The sequence below is a fragment of the Pimephales promelas genome, chromosome 22 (genome assembly GCF_988280905.1).
Source record: "Pimephales promelas chromosome 22, fPimPro1.hap1.1, whole genome shotgun sequence".
Taxonomy (NCBI): domain Eukaryota; kingdom Metazoa; phylum Chordata; class Actinopteri; order Cypriniformes; family Leuciscidae; genus Pimephales; species Pimephales promelas.
The window spans coordinates 11563775-11587666 of record NC_142790.1 but is presented as its reverse complement, the minus strand read 5'-3'; the positions used below and the strand labels follow the sequence as shown (position 1 = coordinate 11587666).

At 40.1% G+C, this 23892-nt stretch overlaps 6 protein-coding genes across 6 annotated transcripts; all 6 read left to right on the top strand.

Moving 5' to 3' along the window:
* The first annotated feature begins 5107 nt into the window (after nucleotides 1–5107).
* On the top strand, nucleotides 5108–5870 carry LOC148969553 (extracellular superoxide dismutase [Cu-Zn]-like). The gene has a single exon (XM_089125955.1). It carries the CDS (start codon nucleotides 5108–5110, stop codon nucleotides 5765–5767), a length of 660 nt encoding a protein of 219 aa, XP_088982081.1. The 3' UTR covers nucleotides 5768–5870.
* Nucleotides 5871–8315: 2445 nt separating this feature from the next.
* Nucleotides 8316–9078, top strand: LOC148969552 (extracellular superoxide dismutase [Cu-Zn]-like). Its single transcript, XM_089125954.1, has one exon. The coding sequence runs from the start codon at nucleotides 8316–8318 to the stop codon at nucleotides 8973–8975; it is 660 nt and encodes a 219-aa protein (XP_088982080.1). The 3' UTR covers nucleotides 8976–9078.
* Nucleotides 9079–11526: 2448 nt separating this feature from the next.
* Nucleotides 11527–12289, top strand: LOC148969551 (extracellular superoxide dismutase [Cu-Zn]-like). Its single transcript, XM_089125943.1, has one exon. The coding sequence runs from the start codon at nucleotides 11527–11529 to the stop codon at nucleotides 12184–12186; it is 660 nt and encodes a 219-aa protein (XP_088982069.1). The 3' UTR covers nucleotides 12187–12289.
* A 2448-nt stretch (nucleotides 12290–14737) lies between these two features.
* Nucleotides 14738–15500, top strand: LOC148969550 (extracellular superoxide dismutase [Cu-Zn]-like). Its single transcript, XM_089125937.1, has one exon. The coding sequence runs from the start codon at nucleotides 14738–14740 to the stop codon at nucleotides 15395–15397; it is 660 nt and encodes a 219-aa protein (XP_088982063.1). The 3' UTR covers nucleotides 15398–15500.
* A 2445-nt stretch (nucleotides 15501–17945) lies between these two features.
* LOC148969549 (extracellular superoxide dismutase [Cu-Zn]-like) lies at nucleotides 17946–18709 on the top strand. The gene has a single exon (XM_089125894.1). The coding sequence runs from the start codon at nucleotides 17946–17948 to the stop codon at nucleotides 18603–18605; it is 660 nt and encodes a 219-aa protein (XP_088982020.1). The 3' UTR covers nucleotides 18606–18709.
* A 2449-nt stretch (nucleotides 18710–21158) lies between these two features.
* On the top strand, nucleotides 21159–21921 carry LOC148969548 (extracellular superoxide dismutase [Cu-Zn]-like). The gene has a single exon (XM_089125953.1). It carries the CDS (start codon nucleotides 21159–21161, stop codon nucleotides 21816–21818), a length of 660 nt encoding a protein of 219 aa, XP_088982079.1. The 3' UTR covers nucleotides 21819–21921.
* Nucleotides 21922–23892: the final 1971 nt, after the last annotated feature.

Here is a 23892-nt window from a genome sequence, read left to right as displayed (position 1 = left end):
CCACAATCTGCACTGCAATCCACACACTCACAGTGAACTGGGGCCTTTGCTCGTAGCTCCGAACGGGTTCCTCGTCTTTGGTGTGACTATAACTCTGGGACAGGTGCGGGGGCTGAATCCTCGTCCTTGAAGTATTTGGCCTCAAAGACGTCATGAAGGGTGGACAACGCATGGCTGGTTTTGAGAGATCAGAACATCATAATGTTAGTTTGAAGCAAACAATAATCCGACTAGTGCATACATAAGGGAACCAGATCTTCAACTTCGAGGAGATTATAGCTCAAAGACAGCACGAGAGATGGATAACAACAAACATATGGGCCTTGAAAAACCAGGACATCAAAGTGTTTAGTTCCCAACCAGTAATCATCCGACCATCACATCCGTATGGGAACAACAAGTTTTGAGGATCAATATAGAAGGTAGTGTGGTACCAAACTGGTACCTAATGAAAATGAGAATTTATGCTATAATCTAGCTGGCTCATTTACAGTCTCTACACGAGTGCAAGATTGTTCATTAATGTGCACTGTCTTGAATAAGTAAATAAAGAGTGTACAAAAAGCAAGAAATTACTCGAGATCTCATAAATTAAAACAGTCACATTTACAGTAGAAACCTTTGAGCAGTTGGTTTAAGAAGCATCAACACTGCCACACATCACAATCATCAGCATACAGTGGCTTTTCATATTTAGAGTTTATTTGTTCTTTCACACATTATTTTTCTATGACTGTCAGTAAAAATAGGTTTGGGGATATTTTTCAGGTTTAGTTTATTTCTGGGTACAAATCTGTCCCTAAACTATGGCTGACCCTCCCACAGGCAAAGAAAGGGAGCTAAATGAAAGACAGGTAAACTTAATTAGTGACTAACAGACTAATATGGTTAACTTGTAGCTCCACATGAGTTCCTATAAGAGCAACAGTTTGATTGTAAAGGAACATTCTCTCAACCCCAGTTCAGGATTGCACATGGATTAAGTGTCGGAGGGTTTCTTTGGATTTTCAACTATACGGTAATGGTCCTATGCTGTTTTTGATTCGTTTTTTTCTCTCTCCATTCTTGCAAACATTGACTTGAATTAGTACAACGAAAAGGTTTTTTTGTTGTTGTTTTTTTTTAATTCACTTTACTTGCCCTTGTGACAAAGTGCACTTTAGCATTTAAGTAAATAAAACTTTAAAATGTACATAAGTGCAAGAATATAATGTTTTCAGACTTAATTGCCTGTTTATAGAAATGTAAATAAAACTGTGTTCTAGTTTAAAAGTACTGTATATGCAGTTAGCTGAAACAGTCATTGGTTTGACCCAACCTTATCTCTCTATATATAATTACACAACTACTTGTATTGTCTTTGAAATATGGTTCGTGTAGTACTAAATTTACTGGGCATTTATGGTCAATTAACATAATTTCTATTAAATTCTAAATGCAGTTAAATATTCTCCCTAGTCTTTTCCATAGGCCTTTGCCTGCACTCATCATAGTGTGATTTACATCCACCTGTGTGTGTCATTGGCTTTTTAATGTATAAGCCCTCTGGTGGGCACTAATGTAAGGTATGGTATGTACACTTAAGTGGGTTTTTATAATTCATCAGAGTTCTATTATCTGCAAGCAGACCTACCGTTGTATTTTCAAGATTTGAAGTACAAGTACACATTCAAATAAGCACGCTTTTTCACAAGGCTACATGACCATTAAAAAGTCCAATTTCTTTCGTGATTTTTTTTTTTTTTTTTTTTCTTTGCAAACTAATCTGGTTGTGGTGTTTTACCTAACGCAACTTATACTCTCAGAGCTTTAAACCGTATTCTATCAAACATACTATGTTCTTAAACGGAATGATTTCACTGAATCCAATCTTCATTGTAGGCTATAAAGATCAACATGGAGAAAATGGTCCTACAAATCCCTCTGATATTGCTGGTGCTGCATATACAAGGAGGAGAGTTGACTAGAAGTCCAGTTTGTTCACCCATTGCCGAAGCTCCACAGCCGGAAGTCGTGGAGTTCAACAACACGATCTATGCCACTTGTGAAGTAACTCCCAGCCCCAATTTGCCACGTTCCCAGCCAAAGATCTTTGGGCAAATCCTCTTCAAGCAGGTCTTCCCCGATGGAGTTTTAGAGGTGAAAGTCAACCTCCGTGGTTTCCCTGCCAAGGATCGTCAAGAGCGTGCCATTGACGTCCATCGGTATGGAGACCTCAGTCAAGGCAGCGTCACTGTTGGTCCTCCTTACAATCCAAATGGTGTTGACCGCCCAAGTCGTCCTGGAGACATGGGCAACTTTGCTTCTGAGAAAGGAGTTATAAGGCTGTCCCTGGATCTCCCAGAGGCCAAGCTCTTCGGGGCTCATTCCATTCTGGGACGTTCGGTGGTGGTTCACGAGAAGGAGGGTCATTTTGGAATGGGGTCAGATGAGGAGAGTCAACAGAGTGGGTGTTCTGGACCGATAATTGCTTATGGTGTCATTGGTATTACTTCTCCAAGTCTGTGGGAGAAGACTGGACCGCTCCCCAGGAAAACCTGTGGAGGAGGTCACTGAGAGGCGGATATGGTGGAAAAGCAGATTCAAATGGGATAATCATGATTTTTTCCTTGTGTGTTTGCATATGTCCTACATTAAAGTGATTCTTAATACTCTGAAATGATATCCCTAGATTTATTGCCATTACAAACCCTTCCAATGCTTTTGACTGGTTTCCTGGTGTCCAGCAATTCCTGTCTGTTTTGGTCTTTTCAGAGACTTTTTGGCCATCGCTCCCAATAGTAAACCGCTCCACTCTTTAAAAAAAAAAGTCCACTTTACCTGCGTTCATCCTATAGTTTAAGTTTGCTTGTACTGTGCTTAATGGGTTTACACTTTCGGAGCATGACAATGGTCTATAAATATACACTATTTCTCTAAATGGTAAAAGAGATTTGCATGATGCTATGACACTGATGGGTGTGACCACACCTCAAGGGTAGCTAGGGGAGGGTGGGGCACAACATAATGCCTTTTGACTTTATCAGTTTGTGTAAATCTGCTTGGGGTTTAGTGTATTTATTTTCCCACATGACACACTCAACAAACACTGGTTAGGAAGACGCAACGCCCCTCGAGTTTAGGCGATCCAGCAGGTCAAAGCCACAAACTAAGGTGGGACTTTACTCCTCACACTCATGTATTCAGCAAAGCACTTAAAACGTGCAACTATCCACAATCTGCACTGCAATCCACACACTCACAGTGAACTGGGGCCTTTGCTCGTAGCTCCGAACGGGTTCCTCGTCTTTGGTGTGACTATAACTCTGGGACAGGTGCGGGGGCTGAATCCTCGTCCTTGAAGTATTTGGCCTCAAAGACGTCATGAAGGGTGGACAACGCATGGCTGGTTTTGAGAGATCAGAACATCATAATGTTAGTTTGAAGCAAACAATAATCCGACTAGTGCATACATAAGGGAACCAGATCTTCAACTTCGAGGAGATTATAGCTCAAAGACAGCACGAGAGATGGATAACAACAAACATATGGGCCTTGAAAAACCAGGACATCAAAGTGTTTAGTTCCCAACCAGTAATCATCCGACCATCACATCCGTATGGGAACAACAAGTTTTGAGGATCAATATAGAAGGTAGTGTGGTACCAAACTGGTACCTAATGAAAATGAGAATTTATGCTATAATCTAGCTGGCTCATTTACAGTCTCTACACGAGTGCAAGATTGTTCATTAATGTGCACTGTCTTGAATAAGTAAATAAAGAGTGTACAAAAAGCAAGAAATTACTCGAGATCTCATAAATTAAAACAGTCACATTTACAGTAGAAACCTTTGAGCAGTTGGTTTAAGAAGCATCAACACTGCCACACATCACAATCATCAGCATACAGTGGCTTTTCATATTTAGAGTTTATTTGTTCTTTCACACATTATTTTTCTATGACTGTCAGTAAAAATAGGTTTGGGGATATTTTTCAGGTTTAGTTTATTTCTGGGTACAAATCTGTCCCTAAACTATGGCTGACCCTCCCACAGGCAAAGAAAGGGAGCTAAATGAAAGACAGGTGAACTTAATTAGTGACTAACAGACTAATATGGTTAACTTGTAGCTCCACATGAGTTCCTATAAGAGCAACAGTTTGATTGTAAAGGAACATTCTCTCAACCCCAGTTCAGGATTGCACATGGATTAAGTGTCGGAGGGTTTCTTTGGATTTTCAACTATACGGTAATGGTCCTATGCTGTTTTTGATTCGTTTTTTTCTCTCTCCATTCTTGCAAACATTGACTTGAATTAGTACAACGAAAAGGTTTTTTTGTTGTTGTTTTTTTTTAATTCACTTTACTTGCCCTTGTGACAAAGTGCACTTTAGCATTTAAGTAAATAAAACTTTAAAATGTACATAAGTGCAAGAATATAATGTTTTCAGACTTAATTGCCTGTTTATAGAAATGTAAATAAAACTGTGTTCTAGTTTAAAAGTACTGTATATGCAGTTAGCTGAAACAGTCATTGGTTTGACCCAACCTTATCTCTCTATATATAATTACACAACTACTTGTATTGTCTTTGAAATATGGTTCGTGTAGTACTAAATTTACTGGGCATTTATGGTCAATTAACATAATTTCTATTAAATTCTAAATGCAGTTAAATATTCTCCCTAGTCTTTTCCATAGGCCTTTGCCTGCACTCATCATAGTGTGATTTACATCCACCTGTGTGTGTCATTGGCTTTTTAATGTATAAGCCCTCTGGTGGGCACTAATGTAAGGTATGGTATGTACACTTAAGTGGGTTTTTATAATTCATCAGAGTTCTATTATCTGCAAGCAGACCTACCGTTGTATTTTCAAGATTTGAAGTACAAGTACACATTCAAATAAGCACGCTTTTTCACAAGGCTACATGACCATTAAAAAGTCCAATTTCTTTCGTGATTTTTTTTTTTTTTTTTTTTCTTTGCAAACTAATCTGGTTGTGGTGTTTTACCTAACGCAACTTATACTCTCAGAGCTTTAAACCGTATTCTATCAAACATACTATGTTCTTAAACGGAATGATTTCACTGAATCCAATCTTCATTGTAGGCTATAAAGATCAACATGGAGAAAATGGTCCTACAAATCCCTCTGATATTGCTGGTGCTGCATATACAAGGAGGAGAGTTGACTAGAAGTCCAGTTTGTTCACCCATTGCCGAAGCTCCACAGCCGGAAGTCGTGGAGTTCAACAACACGATCTATGCCACTTGTGAAGTAACTCCCAGCCCCAATTTGCCACGTTCCCAGCCAAAGATCTTTGGGCAAATCCTCTTCAAGCAGGTCTTCCCCGATGGAGTTTTAGAGGTGAAAGTCAACCTCCGTGGTTTCCCTGCCAAGGATCGTCAAGAGCGTGCCATTGACGTCCATCGGTATGGAGACCTCAGTCAAGGCAGCGTCACTGTTGGTCCTCCTTACAATCCAAATGGTGTTGACCGCCCAAGTCGTCCTGGAGACATGGGCAACTTTGCTTCTGAGAAAGGAGTTATAAGGCTGTCCCTGGATCTCCCAGAGGCCAAGCTCTTCGGGGCTCATTCCATTCTGGGACGTTCGGTGGTGGTTCACGAGAAGGAGGGTCATTTTGGAATGGGGTCAGATGAGGAGAGTCAACAGAGTGGGTGTTCTGGACCGATAATTGCTTATGGTGTCATTGGTATTACTTCTCCAAGTCTGTGGGAGAAGACTGGACCGCTCCCCAGGAAAACCTGTGGAGGAGGTCACTGAGAGGCGGATATGGTGGAAAAGCAGATTCAAATGGGATAATCATGATTTTTTCCTTGTGTGTTTGCATATGTCCTACATTAAAGTGATTCTTAATACTCTGAAATGATATCCCTAGATTTATTGCCATTACAAACCCTTCCAATGCTTTTGACTGGTTTCCTGGTGTCCAGCAATTCCTGTCTGTTTTGGTCTTTTCAGAGACTTTTTGGCCATCGCTCCCAATAGTAAACCGCTCCACTCTTTAAAAAAAAAAGTCCACTTTACCTGCGTTCATCCTATAGTTTAAGTTTGCTTGTACTGTGCTTAATGGGTTTACACTTTCGGAGCATGACAATGGTCTATAAATATACACTATTTCTCTAAATGGTAAAAGAGATTTGCATGATGCTATGACACTGATGGGTGTGACCACACCTCAAGGGTAGCTAGGGGAGGGTGGGGCACAACATAATGCCTTTTGACTTTATCAGTTTGTGTAAATCTGCTTGGGGTTTAGTGTATTTATTTTCCCACATGACACACTCAACAAACACTGGTTAGGAAGACGCAACGCCCCTCGAGTTTAGGCGATCCAGCAGGTCAAAGCCACAAACTAAGGTGGGACTTTACTCCTCACACTCATGTATTCAGCAAAGCACTTAAAACGTGCAACTATCCACAATCTGCACTGCAATCCACACACTCACAGTGAACTGGGGCCTTTGCTCGTAGCTCCGAACGGGTTCCTCGTCTTTGGTGTGACTATAACTCTGGGACAGGTGCGGGGGCTGAATCCTCGTCCTTGAAGTATTTGGCCTCAAAGACGTCATGAAGGGTGGACAACGCATGGCTGGTTTTGAGAGATCAGAACATCATAATGTTAGTTTGAAGCAAACAATAATCCGACTAGTGCATACATAAGGGAACCAGATCTTCAACTTCGAGGAGATTATAGCTCAAAGACAGCACGAGAGATGGATAACAACAAACATATGGGCCTTGAAAAACCAGGACATCAAAGTGTTTAGTTCCCAACCAGTAATCATCCGACCATCACATCCGTATGGGAACAACAAGTTTTGAGGATCAATATAGAAGGTAGTGTGGTACCAAACTGGTACCTAATGAAAATGAGAATTTATGCTATAATCTAGCTGGCTCATTTACAGTCTCTACACGAGTGCAAGATTGTTCATTAATGTGCACTGTCTTGAATAAGTAAATAAAGAGTGTACAAAAAGCAAGAAATTACTCGAGATCTCATAAATTAAAACAGTCACATTTACAGTAGAAACCTTTGAGCAGTTGGTTTAAGAAGCATCAACACTGCCACACATCACAATCATCAGCATACAGTGGCTTTTCATATTTAGAGTTTATTTGTTCTTTCACACATTATTTTTCTATGACTGTCAGTAAAAATAGGTTTGGGGATATTTTTCAGGTTTAGTTTATTTCTGGGTACAAATCTGTCCCTAAACTATGGCTGACCCTCCCACAGGCAAAGAAAGGGAGCTAAATGAAAGACAGGTGAACTTAATTAGTGACTAACAGACTAATATGGTTAACTTGTAGCTCCACATGAGTTCCTATAAGAGCAACAGTTTGATTGTAAAGGAACATTCTCTCAACCCCAGTTCAGGATTGCACATGGATTAAGTGTCGGAGGGTTTCTTTGGATTTTCAACTATACGGTAATGGTCCTATGCTGTTTTTGATTCGTTTTTTTCTCTCTCCATTCTTGCAAACATTGACTTGAATTAGTACAACGAAAAGGTTTTTTTGTTGTTGTTTTTTTTTTATTCACTTTACTTGCCCTTGTGACAAAGTGCACTTTAGCATTTAAGTAAATAAAACTTTAAAATATACATAAGTGCAAGAATATAATGTTTTCAGACTTAATTGCCTGTTTATAGAAATGTAAATAAAACTGTGTTCTAGTTTAAAAGTACTGTATATGCAGTTAGCTGAAACAGTCATTGGTTTGACCCAACCTTATCTCTCTATATATAATTACACAACTACTTGTATTGTCTTTGAAATATGGTTCGTGTAGTACTAAATTTACTGGGCATTTATGGTCAATTAACATAATTTCTATTAAATTCTAAATGCAGTTAAATATTCTCCCTAGTCTTTTCCATAGGCCTTTGCCTGCACTCATCATAGTGTGATTTACATCCACCTGTGTGTGTCATTGGCTTTTTAATGTATAAGCCCTCTGGTGGGCACTAATGTAAGGTATGGTATGTACACTTAAGTGGGTTTTTATAATTCATCAGAGTTCTATTATCTGCAAGCAGACCTACCGTTGTATTTTCAAGATTTGAAGTACAAGTACACATTCAAATAAGCACGCTTTTTCACAAGGCTACATGACCATTAAAAAGTCCAATTTCTTTCGTGATTTTTTTTTTTTTTTTTTTTTGCAAACTAATCTGGTTGTGGTGTTTTACCTAACGCAACTTATACTCTCAGAGCTTTAAACCGTATTCTATCAAACATACTATGTTCTTAAACGGAATGATTTCACTGAATCCAATCTTCATTGTAGGCTATAAAGATCAACATGGAGAAAATGGTCCTACAAATCCCTCTGATATTGCTGGTGCTGCATATACAAGGAGGAGAGTTGACTAGAAGTCCAGTTTGTTCACCCATTGCCGAAGCTCCACAGCCGGAAGTCGTGGAGTTCAACAACACGATCTATGCCACTTGTGAAGTAACTCCCAGCCCCAATTTGCCACGTTCCCAGCCAAAGATCTTTGGGCAAATCCTCTTCAAGCAGGTCTTCCCCGATGGAGTTTTAGAGGTGAAAGTCAACCTCCGTGGTTTCCCTGCCAAGGATCGTCAAGAGCGTGCCATTGACGTCCATCGGTATGGAGACCTCAGTCAAGGCAGCGTCACTGTTGGTCCTCCTTACAATCCAAATGGTGTTGACCGCCCAAGTCGTCCTGGAGACATGGGCAACTTTGCTTCTGAGAAAGGAGTTATAAGGCTGTCCCTGGATCTCCCAGAGGCCAAGCTCTTCGGGGCTCATTCCATTCTGGGACGTTCGGTGGTGGTTCACGAGAAGGAGGGTCATTTTGGAATGGGGTCAGATGAGGAGAGTCAACAGAGTGGGTGTTCTGGACCGATAATTGCTTATGGTGTCATTGGTATTACTTCTCCAAGTCTGTGGGAGAAGACTGGACCGCTCCCCAGGAAAACCTGTGGAGGAGGTCACTGAGAGGCGGATATGGTGGAAAAGCAGATTCAAATGGGATAATCATGATTTTTTCCTTGTGTGTTTGCATATGTCCTACATTAAAGTGATTCTTAATACTCTGAAATGATATCCCTAGATTTATTGCCATTACAAACCCTTCCAATGCTTTTGACTGGTTTCCTGGTGTCCAGCAATTCCTGTCTGTTTTGGTCTTTTCAGAGACTTTTTGGCCATCGCTCCCAATAGTAAACCGCTCCACTCTTTAAAAAAAAAAGTCCACTTTACCTGCGTTCATCCTATAGTTTAAGTTTGCTTGTACTGTGCTTAATGGGTTTACACTTTCGGAGCATGACAATGGTCTATAAATATACACTATTTCTCTAAATGGTAAAAGAGATTTGCATGATGCTATGACACTGATGGGTGTGACCACACCTCAAGGGTAGCTAGGGGAGGGTGGGGCACAACATAATGCCTTTTGACTTTATCAGTTTGTGTAAATCTGCTTGGGGTTTAGTGTATTTATTTTCCCACATGACACACTCAACAAACACTGGTTAGGAAGACGCAACGCCCCTCGAGTTTAGGCGATCCAGCAGGTCAAAGCCACAAACTAAGGTGGGACTTTACTCCTCACACTCATGTATTCAGCAAAGCACTTAAAACGTGCAACTATCCACAATCTGCACTGCAATCCACACACTCACAGTGAACTGGGGCCTTTGCTCGTAGCTCCGAACGGGTTCCTCGTCTTTGGTGTGACTATAACTCTGGGACAGGTGCGGGGGCTGAATCCTCGTCCTTGAAGTATTTGGCCTCAAAGACGTCATGAAGGGTGGACAACGCATGGCTGGTTTTGAGAGATCAGAACATCATAATGTTAGTTTGAAGCAAACAATAATCCGACTAGTGCATACATAAGGGAACCAGATCTTCAACTTCGAGGAGATTATAGCTCAAAGACAGCACGAGAGATGGATAACAACAAACATATGGGCCTTGAAAAACCAGGACATCAAAGTGTTTAGTTCCCAACCAGTAATCATCCGACCATCACATCCGTATGGGAACAACAAGTTTTGAGGATCAATATAGAAGGTAGTGTGGTACCAAACTGGTACCTAATGAAAATGAGAATTTATGCTATAATCTAGCTGGCTCATTTACAGTCTCTACACGAGTGCAAGATTGTTCATTAATGTGCACTGTCTTGAATAAGTAAATAAAGAGTGTACAAAAAGCAAGAAATTACTCGAGATCTCATAAATTAAAACAGTCACATTTACAGTAGAAACCTTTGAGCAGTTGGTTTAAGAAGCATCAACACTGCCACACATCACAATCATCAGCATACAGTGGCTTTTCATATTTAGAGTTTATTTGTTCTTTCACAAATTATTTTTCTATGACTGTCAGTAAAAATAGGTTTGGGGATATTTTTCAGGTTTAGTTTATTTCTGGGTACAAATCTGTCCCTAAACTATGGCTGACCCTCCCACAGGCAAAGAAAGGGAGCTAAATGAAAGACAGGTGAACTTAATTAGTGACTAACAGACTAATATGGTTAACTTGTAGCTCCACATGAGTTCCTATAAGAGCAACAGTTTGATTGTAAAGGAACATTCTCTCAACCCCAGTTCAGGATTGCACATGGATTAAGTGTCGGAGGGTTTCTTTGGAATTTCAACTATACGGTAATGGTCCTATGCTGTTTTTGATTCGTTTTTTTCTCTCTCCATTCTTGCAAACATTGACTTGAATTAGTACAACGAAAAGGTTTTTTTGTTGTTGTTTTTTTTTAATTCACTTTACTTGCCCTTGTGACAAAGTGCACTTTAGCATTTAAGTAAATAAAACTTTAAAATATACATAAGTGCAAGAATATAATGTTTTCAGACTTAATTGCCTGTTTATAGAAATGTAAATAAAACTGTGTTCTAGTTTAAAAGTACTGTATATGCAGTTAGCTGAAACAGTCATTGGTTTGACCCAACCTTATCTCTCTATATATAATTACACAACTACTTGTATTGTCTTTGAAATATGGTTCGTGTAGTACTAAATTTACTGGGCATTTATGGTCAATTAACATAATTTCTATTAAATTCTAAATGCAGTTAAATATTCTCCCTAGTCTTTTCCATAGGCCTTTGCCTGCACTCATCATAGTGTGATTTACATCCACCTGTGTGTGTCATTGGCTTTTTAATGTATAAGCCCTCTGGTGGGCACTAATGTAAGGTATGGTATGTACACTTAAGTGGGTTTTTATAATTCATCAGAGTTCTATTATCTGCAAGCAGACCTACCGTTGTATTTTCAAGATTTGAAGTACAAGTACACATTCAAATAAGCACGCTTTTTCACAAGGCTACATGACCATTAAAAAGTCCAATTTCTTTCGTGATTTTTTTTTTTTTTTTTTTTCTTTGCAAACTAATCTGGTTGTGGTGTTTTACCTAACGCAACTTATACTCTCAGAGCTTTAAACCGTATTCTATCAAACATACTATGTTCTTAAACGGAATGATTTCACTGAATCCAATCTTCATTGTAGGCTATAAAGATCAACATGGAGAAAATGGTCCTACAAATCCCTCTGATATTGCTGGTGCTGCATATACAAGGAGGAGAGTTGACTAGAAGTCCAGTTTGTTCACCCATTGCCGAAGCTCCACAGCCGGAAGTCGTGGAGTTCAACAACACGATCTATGCCACTTGTGAAGTAACTCCCAGCCCCAATTTGCCACGTTCCCAGCCAAAGATCTTTGGGCAAATCCTCTTCAAGCAGGTCTTCCCCGATGGAGTTTTAGAGGTGAAAGTCAACCTCCGTGGTTTCCCTGCCAAGGATCGTCAAGAGCGTGCCATTGACGTCCATCGGTATGGAGACCTCAGTCAAGGCAGCGTCACTGTTGGTCCTCCTTACAATCCAAATGGTGTTGACCGCCCAAGTCGTCCTGGAGACATGGGCAACTTTGCTTCTGAGAAAGGAGTTATAAGGCTGTCCCTGGATCTCCCAGAGGCCAAGCTCTTCGGGGCTCATTCCATTCTGGGACGTTCGGTGGTGGTTCACGAGAAGGAGGGTCATTTTGGAATGGGGTCAGATGAGGAGAGTCAACAGAGTGGGTGTTCTGGACCGATAATTGCTTATGGTGTCATTGGTATTACTTCTCCAAGTCTGTGGGAGAAGACTGGACCGCTCCCCAGGAAAACCTGTGGAGGAGGTCACTGAGAGGCGGATATGGTGGAAAAGCAGATTCAAATGGGATAATCATGATTTTTTCCTTGTGTGTTTGCATATGTCCTACATTAAAGTGATTCTTAATACTCTGAAATGATATCCCTAGATTTATTGCCATTACAAACCCTTCCAATGCTTTTGACTGGTTTCCTGGTGTCCAGCAATTCCTGTCTGTTTTGGTCTTTTCAGAGACTTTTTGGCCATCGCTCCCAATAGTAAACCGCTCCACTCTTAAAAAAAAAAAAGTCCACTTTACCTGCGTTCATCCTATAGTTTAAGTTTGCTTGTACTGTGCTTAATGGGTTTACACTTTCGGAGCATGACAATGGTCTATAAATATACACTATTTCTCTAAATGGTAAAAGAGATTTGCATGATGCTATGACACTGATGGGTGTGACCACACCTCAAGGGTAGCTAGGGGAGGGTGGGGCACAACATAATGCCTTTTGACTTTATCAGTTTGTGTAAATCTGCTTGGGGTTTAGTGTATTTATTTTCCCACATGACACACTCAACAAACACTGGTTAGGAAGACGCAACGCCCCTCGAGTTTAGGCGATCCAGCAGGTCAAAGCCACAAACTAAGGTGGGACTTTACTCCTCACACTCATGTATTCAGCAAAGCACTTAAAACGTGCAACTATCCACAATCTGCACTGCAATCCACACACTCACAGTGAACTGGGGCCTTTGCTCGTAGCTCCGAACGGGTTCCTCGTCTTTGGTGTGACTATAACTCTGGGACAGGTGCGGGGGCTGAATCCTCGTCCTTGAAGTATTTGGCCTCAAAGACGTCATGAAGGGTGGACAACGCATGGCTGGTTTTGAGAGATCAGAACATCATAATGTTAGTTTGAAGCAAACAATAATCCGACTAGTGCATACATAAGGGAACCAGATCTTCAACTTCGAGGAGATTATAGCTCAAAGACAGCACGAGAGATGGATAACAACAAACATATGGGCCTTGAAAAACCAGGACATCAAAGTGTTTAGTTCCCAACCAGTAATCATCCGACCATCACATCCGTATGGGAACAACAAGTTTTGAGGATCAATATAGAAGGTAGTGTGGTACCAAACTGGTACCTAATGAAAATGAGAATTTATGCTATAATCTAGCTGGCTCATTTACAGTCTCTACACGAGTGCAAGATTGTTCATTAATGTGCACTGTCTTGAATAAGTAAATAAAGAGTGTACAAAAAGCAAGAAATTACTCGAGATCTCATAAATTAAAACAGTCACATTTACAGTAGAAACCTTTGAGCAGTTGGTTTAAGAAGCATCAACACTGCCACACATCACAATCATCAGCATACAGTGGCTTTTCATATTTAGAGTTTATTTGTTCTTTCACACATTATTTTTCTATGACTGTCAGTAAAAATAGGTTTGGGGATATTTTTCAGGTTTAGTTTATTTCTGGGTACAAATCTGTCCCTAAACTATGGCTGACCCTCCCACAGGCAAAGAAAGGGAGCTAAATGAAAGACAGGTGAACTTAATTAGTGACTAACAGACTAATATGGTTAACTTGTAGCTCCACATGAGTTCCTATAAGAGCAACAGTTTGATTGTAAAGGAACATTCTCTCAACCCCAGTTCAGGATTGCACATGGATTAAGTGTCGGAGGGTTTCTTTGGATTTTCAACTATACGGTAATGGTCCTATGCTGTTTTTGATTCGTTTTTTTCTCTCTCCATTCTTGCAAACATTGACTTGAATTAGTACAACGAAAAGGTTTTTTTGTTGTTGTTTTTTTTTAATTCACTTTACTTGCCCTTGTGACAAAGTGCACTTTAGCATTTAAGTAAATAAAACTTTAAAATGTACATAAGTGCAAGAATATAATGTTTTCAGACTTAATTGCCTGTTTATAGAAATGTAAATAAAACTGTGTTCTAGTTTAAAAGTACTGTATATGCAGTTAGCTGAAACAGTCATTGGTTTGACCCAACCTTATCTCTCTATATATAATTACACAACTACTTGTATTGTCTTTGAAATATGGTTCGTGTAGTACTAAATTTACTGGGCATTTATGGTCAATTAACATAATTTCTATTAAATTCTAAATGCAGTTAAATATTCTCCCTAGTCTTTTCCATAGGCCTTTGCCTGCACTCATCATAGTGTGATTTACATCCACCTGTGTGTGTCATTGGCTTTTTAATGTATAAGCCCTCTGGTGGGCACTAATGTAAGGTATGGTATGTACACTTAAGTGGGTTTTTATAATTCATCAGAGTTCTATTATCTGCAAGCAGACCTACCGTTGTATTTTCAAGATTTGAAGTACAAGTACACATTCAAATAAGCACGCTTTTTCACAAGGCTACATGACCATTAAAAAGTCCAATTTCTTTCGTGATTTTTTTTTTTTTTTTTTTCTTTGCAAACTAATCTGGTTGTGGTGTTTTACCTAACGCAACTTATACTCTCAGAGCTTTAAACCGTATTCTATCAAACATACTATGTTCTTAAACGGAATGATTTCACTGAATCCAATCTTCATTGTAGGCTATAAAGATCAACATGGAGAAAATGGTCCTACAAATCCCTCTGATATTGCTGGTGCTGCATATACAAGGAGGAGAGTTGACTAGAAGTCCAGTTTGTTCACCCATTGCCGAAGCTCCACAGCCGGAAGTCGTGGAGTTCAACAACACGATCTATGCCACTTGTGAAGTAACTCCCAGCCCCAATTTGCCACGTTCCCAGCCAAAGATCTTTGGGCAAATCCTCTTCAAGCAGGTCTTCCCCGATGGAGTTTTAGAGGTGAAAGTCAACCTCCGTGGTTTCCCTGCCAAGGATCGTCAAGAGCGTGCCATTGACGTCCATCGGTATGGAGACCTCAGTCAAGGCAGCGTCACTGTTGGTCCTCCTTACAATCCAAATGGTGTTGACCGCCCAAGTCGTCCTGGAGACATGGGCAACTTTGCTTCTGAGAAAGGAGTTATAAGGCTGTCCCTGGATCTCCCAGAGGCCAAGCTCTTCGGGGCTCATTCCATTCTGGGACGTTCGGTGGTGGTTCACGAGAAGGAGGGTCATTTTGGAATGGGGTCAGATGAGGAGAGTCAACAGAGTGGGTGTTCTGGACCGATAATTGCTTATGGTGTCATTGGTATTACTTCTCCAAGTCTGTGGGAGAAGACTGGACCGCTCCCCAGGAAAACCTGTGGAGGAGGTCACTGAGAGGTGGATATGGTGGAAAAGCAGATTCAAATGGGATAATCATGATTTTTTCCTTGTGTGTTTGCATATGTCCTACATTAAAGTGATTCTTAATACTCTGAAATGATATCCCTAGATTTATTGCCATTACAAACCCTTCCAATGCTTTTGACTGGTTTCCTGGTGTCCAGCAATTCCTGTCTGTTTTGGTCTTTTCAGAGACTTTTTGGCCATCGCTCCCAATAGTAAACCGCTCCACTCTTAAAAAAAAAAAAGTCCACTTTACCTGCGTTCATCCTATAGTTTAAGTTTGCTTGTACTGTGCTTAATGGGTTTACACTTTCGGAGCATGACAATGGTCTATAAATATACACTATTTCTCTAAATGATAAAAGAGATTTGCTTGATGCTATGACACTGATGGGTGTGACCACACCTCAAGGGTAGCTAGGGGAGGGTGGGGCACAACATAATGCCTTTTGACTTTATCAGTTTGTGTAAATCTGCTTGGGGTTTAGTGTATTTATTTTCCCACATGACACACTCAACAAACACTGGTTAGGAAGACGCAACGCCCCTCGAGTTTAGGCGATCCAGCAGGTCAAAGCCACAAACTAAGGTGGGACTTTACTCCTCACACTCATGTATTCAGCAAAGCACTTAAAACGTGCAACTATCCACAATCTGCACTGCAATCCACACACTCACAGTGAACTGGGGCCTTTGCTCGTAGCTCCGAACGGGTTCCTCGTCTTTGGTGTGACTATAACTCTGGGACAGGTGCGGGGGCTGAATCCTCGTCCTTGAAGTATTTGGCCTCAAAGACGTCATGAAGGGTGGACAACGCATGGCTGGTTTTGAGAGATCAGAACATCATAATGTTAGTTTGAAGCAAACAATAATCCGACTAGTGCATACATAAGGGAACCAGATCTTCAACTTCGAGGAGATTATAGCTCAAAGACAGCACGAGAGATGGATAACAACAAACATATGGGCCTTGAAAAACCAGGACATCAAAGTGTTTAGTTCCCAACCAGTAATCATCCGACCATCACATCCGTATGGGAACAACAAGTTTTGAGGATCAATATAGAAGGTAGTGTGGTACCAAACTGGTACCTAATGAAAATGAGAATTTATGCTATAATCTAGCTGGCTCATTTACAGTCTCTACACGAGTGCAAGATTGTTCATTAATGTGCACTGTCTTGAATAAGTAAATAAAGAGTGTACAAAAAGCAAGAAATTACTCGAGATCTCATAAATTAAAACAGTCACATTTACAGTAGAAACCTTTGAGCAGTTGGTTTAAGAAGCATCAACACTGCCACACATCACAATCATCAGCATACAGTGGCTTTTCATATTTAGAGTTTATTTGTTCTTTCACACATTATTTTTCTATGACTGTCAGTAAAAATAGGTTTGGGGATATTTTTCAGGTTTAGTTTATTTCTGGGTACAAATCTGTCCCTAAACTATGGCTGACCCTCCCACAGGCAAAGAAAGGGAGCTAAATGAAAGACAGGTGAACTTAATTAGTGACTAACAGACTAATATGGTTAACTTGTAGCTCCACATGAGTTCCTATAAGAGCAACAGTTTGATTGTAAAGGAACATTCTCTCAACCCCAGTTCAGGATTGCACATGGATTAAGTGTCGGAGGGTTTCTTTGGATTTTCAACTATACGGTAATGGTCCTATGCTGTTTTTGATTCGTTTTTTTCTCTCTCCATTCTTGCAAACATTGACTTGAATTAGTACAACGAAAAGGTTTTTTTGTTGTTGTTTTTTTTTAATTCACTTTACTTGCCCTTGTGACAAAGTGCACTTTAGCATTTAAGTAAATAAAACTTTAAAATATACATAAGTGCAAGAATATAATGTTTTCAGACTTAATTGCCTGTTTATAGAAATGTAAATAAAACTGTGTTCTAGTTTAAAAGTACTGTATATGCAGTTAGCTGAAACAGTCATTGGTTTGACCCAACCTTATCTCTCTATATATAATTACACAACTACTTGTATTGTCTTTGAAATATGGTTCGTGTAGTACTAAATTTACTGGGCATTTATGGTCAATTAACATAATTTCTATTAAATTCTAAATGCAGTTAAATATTCTCCCTAGTCTTTTCCATAGGCCTTTGCCTGCACTCATCATAGTGTGATTTACATCCACCTGTGTGTGTCATTGGCTTTTTAATGTATAAGCCCTCTGGTGGGCACTAATGTAAGGTATGGTATGTACACTTAAGTGGGTTTTTATAATTCATCAGAGTTCTATTATCTGCAAGCAGACCTACCGTTGTATTTTCAAGATTTGAAGTACAAGTACACATTCAAATAAGCACGCTTTTTCACAAGGCTACATGACCATTAAAAAGTCCAATTTCTTTCGTGATTTTTTTTTTTTTTTTCTTTGCAAACTAATCTGGTTGTGGTGTTTTACCTAACGCAACTTATACTCTCAGAGCTTTAAACCGTATTCTATCAAACATACTATGTTCTTAAACGGAATGATTTCACTGAATCCAATCTTCATTGTAGGCTATAAAGATCAACATGGAGAAAATGGTCCTACAAATCCCTCTGATATTGCTGGTGCTGCATATACAAGGAGGAGAGTTGACTAGAAGTCCAGTTTGTTCACCCATTGCCGAAGCTCCACAGCCGGAAGTCGTGGAGTTCAACAACACGATCTATGCCACTTGTGAAGTAACTCCCAGCCCCAATTTGCCACGTTCCCAGCCAAAGATCTTTGGGCAAATCCTCTTCAAGCAGGTCTTCCCCGATGGAGTTTTAGAGGTGAAAGTCAACCTCCGTGGTTTCCCTGCCAAGGATCGTCAAGAGCGTGCCATTGACGTCCATCGGTATGGAGACCTCAGTCAAGGCAGCGTCACTGTTGGTCCTCCTTACAATCCAAATGGTGTTGACCGCCCAAGTCGTCCTGGAGACATGGGCAACTTTGCTTCTGAGAAAGGAGTTATAAGGCTGTCCCTGGATCTCCCAGAGGCCAAGCTCTTCGGGGCTCATTCCATTCTGGGACGTTCGGTGGTGGTTCACGAGAAGGAGGGTCATTTTGGAATGGGGTCAGATGAGGAGAGTCAACAGAGTGGGTGTTCTGGACCGATAATTGCTTATGGTGTCATTGGTATTACTTCTCCAAGTCTGTGGGAGAAGACTGGACCGCTCCCCAGGAAAACCTGTGGAGGAGGTCACTGAGAGGCGGATATGGTGGAAAAGCAGATTCAAATGGGATAATCATGATTTTTTTCCTTGTGTGTTTGCATATGTCCTACATTAAAGTGATTCTTAATACTCTGAAATGATATCCCTAGATTTATTGCCATTACAAACCCTTCCAATGCTTTTGACTGGTTTCCTGGTGTCCAGCAATTCCTGTCTGTTTTGGTCTTTTCAGAGACTTTTTGGCCATCGCTCCCAATAGTAAACCGCTCCACTCTTAAAAAAAAAAAAGTCCACTTTACCTGCGTTCATCCTATAGTTTAAGTTTGCTTGTACTGTGCTTAATGGGTTTACACTTTCGGAGCATGACAATGGTCTATAAATATACACTATTTCTCTAAATGGTAAAAGAGATTTGCATGATGCTATGACACTGATGGGTGTGACCACACCTCAAGGGTAGCTAGGGGAGGGTGGGGCACAACATAATGCCTTTTGACTTTATCAGTTTGTGTAAATCTGCTTGGGGTTTAGTGTATTTATTTTCCCACATGACACACTCAACAAACACTGGTTAGGAAGACGCAACGCCCCTCGAGTTTAGGCGATCCAGCAGGTCAAAGCCACAAACTAAGGTGGGACTTTACTCCTCACACTCATGTATTCAGCAAAGCACTTAAAACGTGCAACTATCCACAATCTGCACTGCAATCCACACACTCACAGTGAACTGGGGCCTTTGCTCGTAGCTCCGAACGGGTTCCTCGTCTTTGGTGTGACTATAACTCTGGGACAGGTGCGGGGGCTGAATCCTCGTCCTTGAAGTATTTGGCCTCAAAGACGTCATGAAGGGTGGACAACGCATGGCTGGTTTTGAGAGATCAGAACATCATAATGTTAGTTTGAAGCAAACAATAATCCGACTAGTGCATACATAAGGGAACCAGATCTTCAACTTCGAGGAGATTATAGCTCAAAGACAGCACGAGAGATGGATAACAACAAACATATGGGCCTTGAAAAACCAGGACATCAAAGTGTTTAGTTCCCAACCAGTAATCATCCGACCATCACATCCGTATGGGAACAACAAGTTTTGAGGATCAATATAGAAGGTAGTGTGGTACCAAACTGGTACCTAATGAAAATGAGAATTTATGCTATAATCTAGCTGGCTCATTTACAGTCTCTACACGAGTGCAAGATTGTTCATTAATGTGCACTGTCTTGAATAAGTAAATAAAGAGTGTACAAAAAGCAAGAAATTACTCGAGATCTCATAAATTAAAACAGTCACATTTACAGTAGAAACCTTTGAGCAGTTGGTTTAAGAAGCATCAACACTGCCACACATCACAATCATCAGCATACAGTGGCTTTTCATATTTAGAGTTTATTTGTTCTTTCACACATTATTTTTCTATGACTGTCAGTAAAAATAGGTTTGGGGATATTTTTCAGGTTTAGTTTATTTCTGGGTACAAATCTGTCCCTAAACTATGGCTGACCCTCCCACAGGCAAAGAAAGGGAGCTAAATGAAAGACAGGTGAACTTAATTAGTGACTAACAGACTAATATGGTTAACTTGTAGCTCCACATGAGTTCCTATAAGAGCAACAGTTTGATTGTAAAGGAACATTCTCTCAACCCCAGTTCAGGATTGCACATGGATTAAGTGTCGGAGGGTTTCTTTGGATTTTCAACTATACGGTAATGGTCCTATGCTGTTTTTGATTCGTTTTTTTCTCTCTCCATTCTTGCAAACATTGACTTGAATTAGTACAACGAAAAGGTTTTTTTGTTGTTGTTTTTTTTTAATTCACTTTACTTGCCCTTGTGACAAAGTGCACTTTAGCATTTAAGTAAATAAAACTTTAAAATGTACATAAGTGCAAGAATATAATGTTTTCAGACTTAATTGCCTGTTTATAGAAATGTAAATAAAACTGTGTTCTAGTTTAAAAGTACTGTATATGCAGTTAGCTGAAACAGTCATTGGTTTGACCCAACCTTATCTCTCTATATATAATTACACAACTACTTGTATTGTCTTTGAAATATGGTTCGTGTAGTACTAAATTTACTGGGCATTTATGGTCAATTAACATAATTTCTATTAAATTCTAAATGCAGTTAAATATTCTCCCTAGTCTTTTCCATAGGCCTTTGCCTGCACTCATCATAGTGTGATTTACATCCACCTGTGTGTGTCATTGGCTTTTTAATGTATAAGCCCTCTGGTGGGCACTAATGTAAGGTATGGTATGTACACTTAAGTGGGTTTTTATAATTCATCAGAGTTCTATTATCTGCAAGCAGACCTACCGTTGTATTTTCAAGATTTGAAGTACAAGTACACATTCAAATAAGCACGCTTTTTCACAAGGCTACATGACCATTAAAAAGTCCAATTTCTTTCGTGATTTTTTTTTTTTTTTTTTTTCTTTGCAAACTAATCTGGTTGTGGTGTTTTACCTAACGCAACTTATACTCTCAGAGCTTTAAACCGTATTCTATCAAACATACTATGTTCTTAAACGGAATGATTTCACTGAATCCAATCTTCATTGTAGGCTATAAAGATCAACATGGAGAAAATGGTCCTACAAATCCCTCTGATATTGCTGGTGCTGCATATACAAGGAGGAGAGTTGACTAGAAGTCCAGTTTGTTCACCCATTGCCGAAGCTCCACAGCCGGAAGTCGTGGAGTTCAACAACACGATCTATGCCACTTGTGAAGTAACTCCCAGCCCCAATTTGCCACGTTCCCAGCCAAAGATCTTTGGGCAAATCCTCTTCAAGCAGGTCTTCCCCGATGGAGTTTTAGAGGTGAAAGTCAACCTCCGTGGTTTCCCTGCCAAGGATCGTCAAGAGCGTGCCATTGACGTCCATCGGTATGGAGACCTCAGTCAAGGCAGCGTCACTGTTGGTCCTCCTTACAATCCAAATGGTGTTGACCGCCCAAGTCGTCCTGGAGACATGGGCAACTTTGCTTCTGAGAAAGGAGTTATAAGGCTGTCCCTGGATCTCCCAGAGGCCAAGCTCTTCGGGGCTCATTCCATTCTGGGACGTTCGGTGGTGGTTCACGAGAAGGAGGGTCATTTTGGAATGGGGTCAGATGAGGAGAGTCAACAGAGTGGGTGTTCTGGACCGATAATTGCTTATGGTGTCATTGGTATTACTTCTCCAAGTCTGTGGGAGAAGACTGGACCGCTCCCCAGGAAAACCTGTGGAGGAGGTCACTGAGAGGCGGATATGGTGGAAAAGCAGATTCAAATGGGATAATCATGATTTTTTCCTTGTGTGTTTGCATATGTCCTACATTAAAGTGATTCTTAATACTCTGAAATGATATCCCTAGATTTATTGCCATTACAAACCCTTCCAATGCTTTTGACTGGTTTCCTGGTGTCCAGCAATTCCTGTCTGTTTTGGTCTTTTCAGAGACTTTTTGGCCATCGCTCCCAATAGTAAACCGCTCCACTCTTTAAAAAAAAAAGTCCACTTTACCTGCGTTCATCCTATAGTTTAAGTTTGCTTGTACTGTGCTTAATGGGTTTACACTTTCGGAGCATGACAATGGTCTATAAATATACACTATTTCTCTAAATGGTAAAAGAGATTTGCATGATGCTATGACACTGATGGGTGTGACCACACCTCAAGGGTAGCTAGGGGAGGGTGGGGCACAACATAATGCCTTTTGACTTTATCAGTTTGTGTAAATCTGCTTGGGGTTTAGTGTATTTATTTTCCCACATGACACACTCAACAAACACTGGTTAGGAAGACGCAACGCCCCTCGAGTTTAGGCGATCCAGCAGGTCAAAGCCACAAACTAAGGTGGGACTTTACTCCTCACACTCATGTATTCAGCAAAGCACTTAAAACGTGCAACTATCCACAATCTGCACTGCAATCCACACACTCACAGTGAACTGGGGCCTTTGCTCGTAGCTCCGAACGGGTTCCTCGTCTTTGGTGTGACTATAACTCTGGGACAGGTGCGGGGGCTGAATCCTCGTCCTTGAAGTATTTGGCCTCAAAGACGTCATGAAGGGTGGACAACGCATGGCTGGTTTTGAGAGATCAGAACATCATAATGTTAGTTTGAAGCAAACAATAATCCGACTAGTGCATACATAAGGGAACCAGATCTTCAACTTCGAGGAGATTATAGCTCAAAGACAGCACGAGAGATGGATAACAACAAACATATGGGCCTTGAAAAACCAGGACATCAAAGTGTTTAGTTCCCAACCAGTAATCATCCGACCATCACATCCGTATGGGAACAACAAGTTTTGAGGATCAATATAGAAGGTAGTGTGGTACCAAACTGGTACCTAATGAAAATGAGAATTTATGCTATAATCTAGCTGGCTCATTTACAGTCTCTACACGAGTGCAAGATTGTTCATTAATGTGCACTGTCTTGAATAAGTAAATAAAGAGTGTACAAAAAGCAAGAAATTACTCGAGATCTCATAAATTAAAACAGTCACATTTACAGTAGAAACCTTTGAGCAGTTGGTTTAAGAAGCATCAACACTGCCACACATCACAATCATCAGCATACAGTGGCTTTTCATATTTAGAGTTTATTTGTTCTTTCACACATTATTTTTCTATGACTGTCAGTAAAAATAGGTTTGGGGATATTTTTCAGGTTTAGTTTATTTCTGGGTACAAATCTGTCCCTAAACTATGGCTGACCCTCCCACAGGCAAAGAAAGGGAGCTAAATGAAAGACAGGTGAACTTAATTAGTGACTAACAGACTAATATGGTTAACTTGTAGCTCCACATGAGTTCCTATAAGAGCAACAGTTTGATTGTAAAGGAACATTCTCTCAACCCCAGTTCAGGATTGCACATGGATTAAGTGTCGGAGGGTTTCTTTGGATTTTCAACTATACGGTAATGGTCCTATGCTGTTTTTGATTCGTTTTTTTCTCTCTCCATTCTTGCAAACATTGACTTGAATTAGTACAACGAAAAGGTTTTTTTGTTGTTGTTTTTTTTTTATTCACTTTACTTGCCCTTGTGACAAAGTGCACTTTAGCATTTAAGTAAATAAAACTTTAAAATATACATAAGTGCAAGAATATAATGTTTTCAGACTTAATTGCCTGTTTATAGAAATGTAAATAAAACTGTGTTCTAGTTTAAAAGTACTGTATATGCAGTTAGCTGAAACAGTCATTGGTTTGACCCAACCTTATCTCTCTATATATAATTACACAACTACTTGTATTGTCTTTGAAATATGGTTCGTGTAGTACTAAATTTACTGGGCATTTATGGTCAATTAACATAAT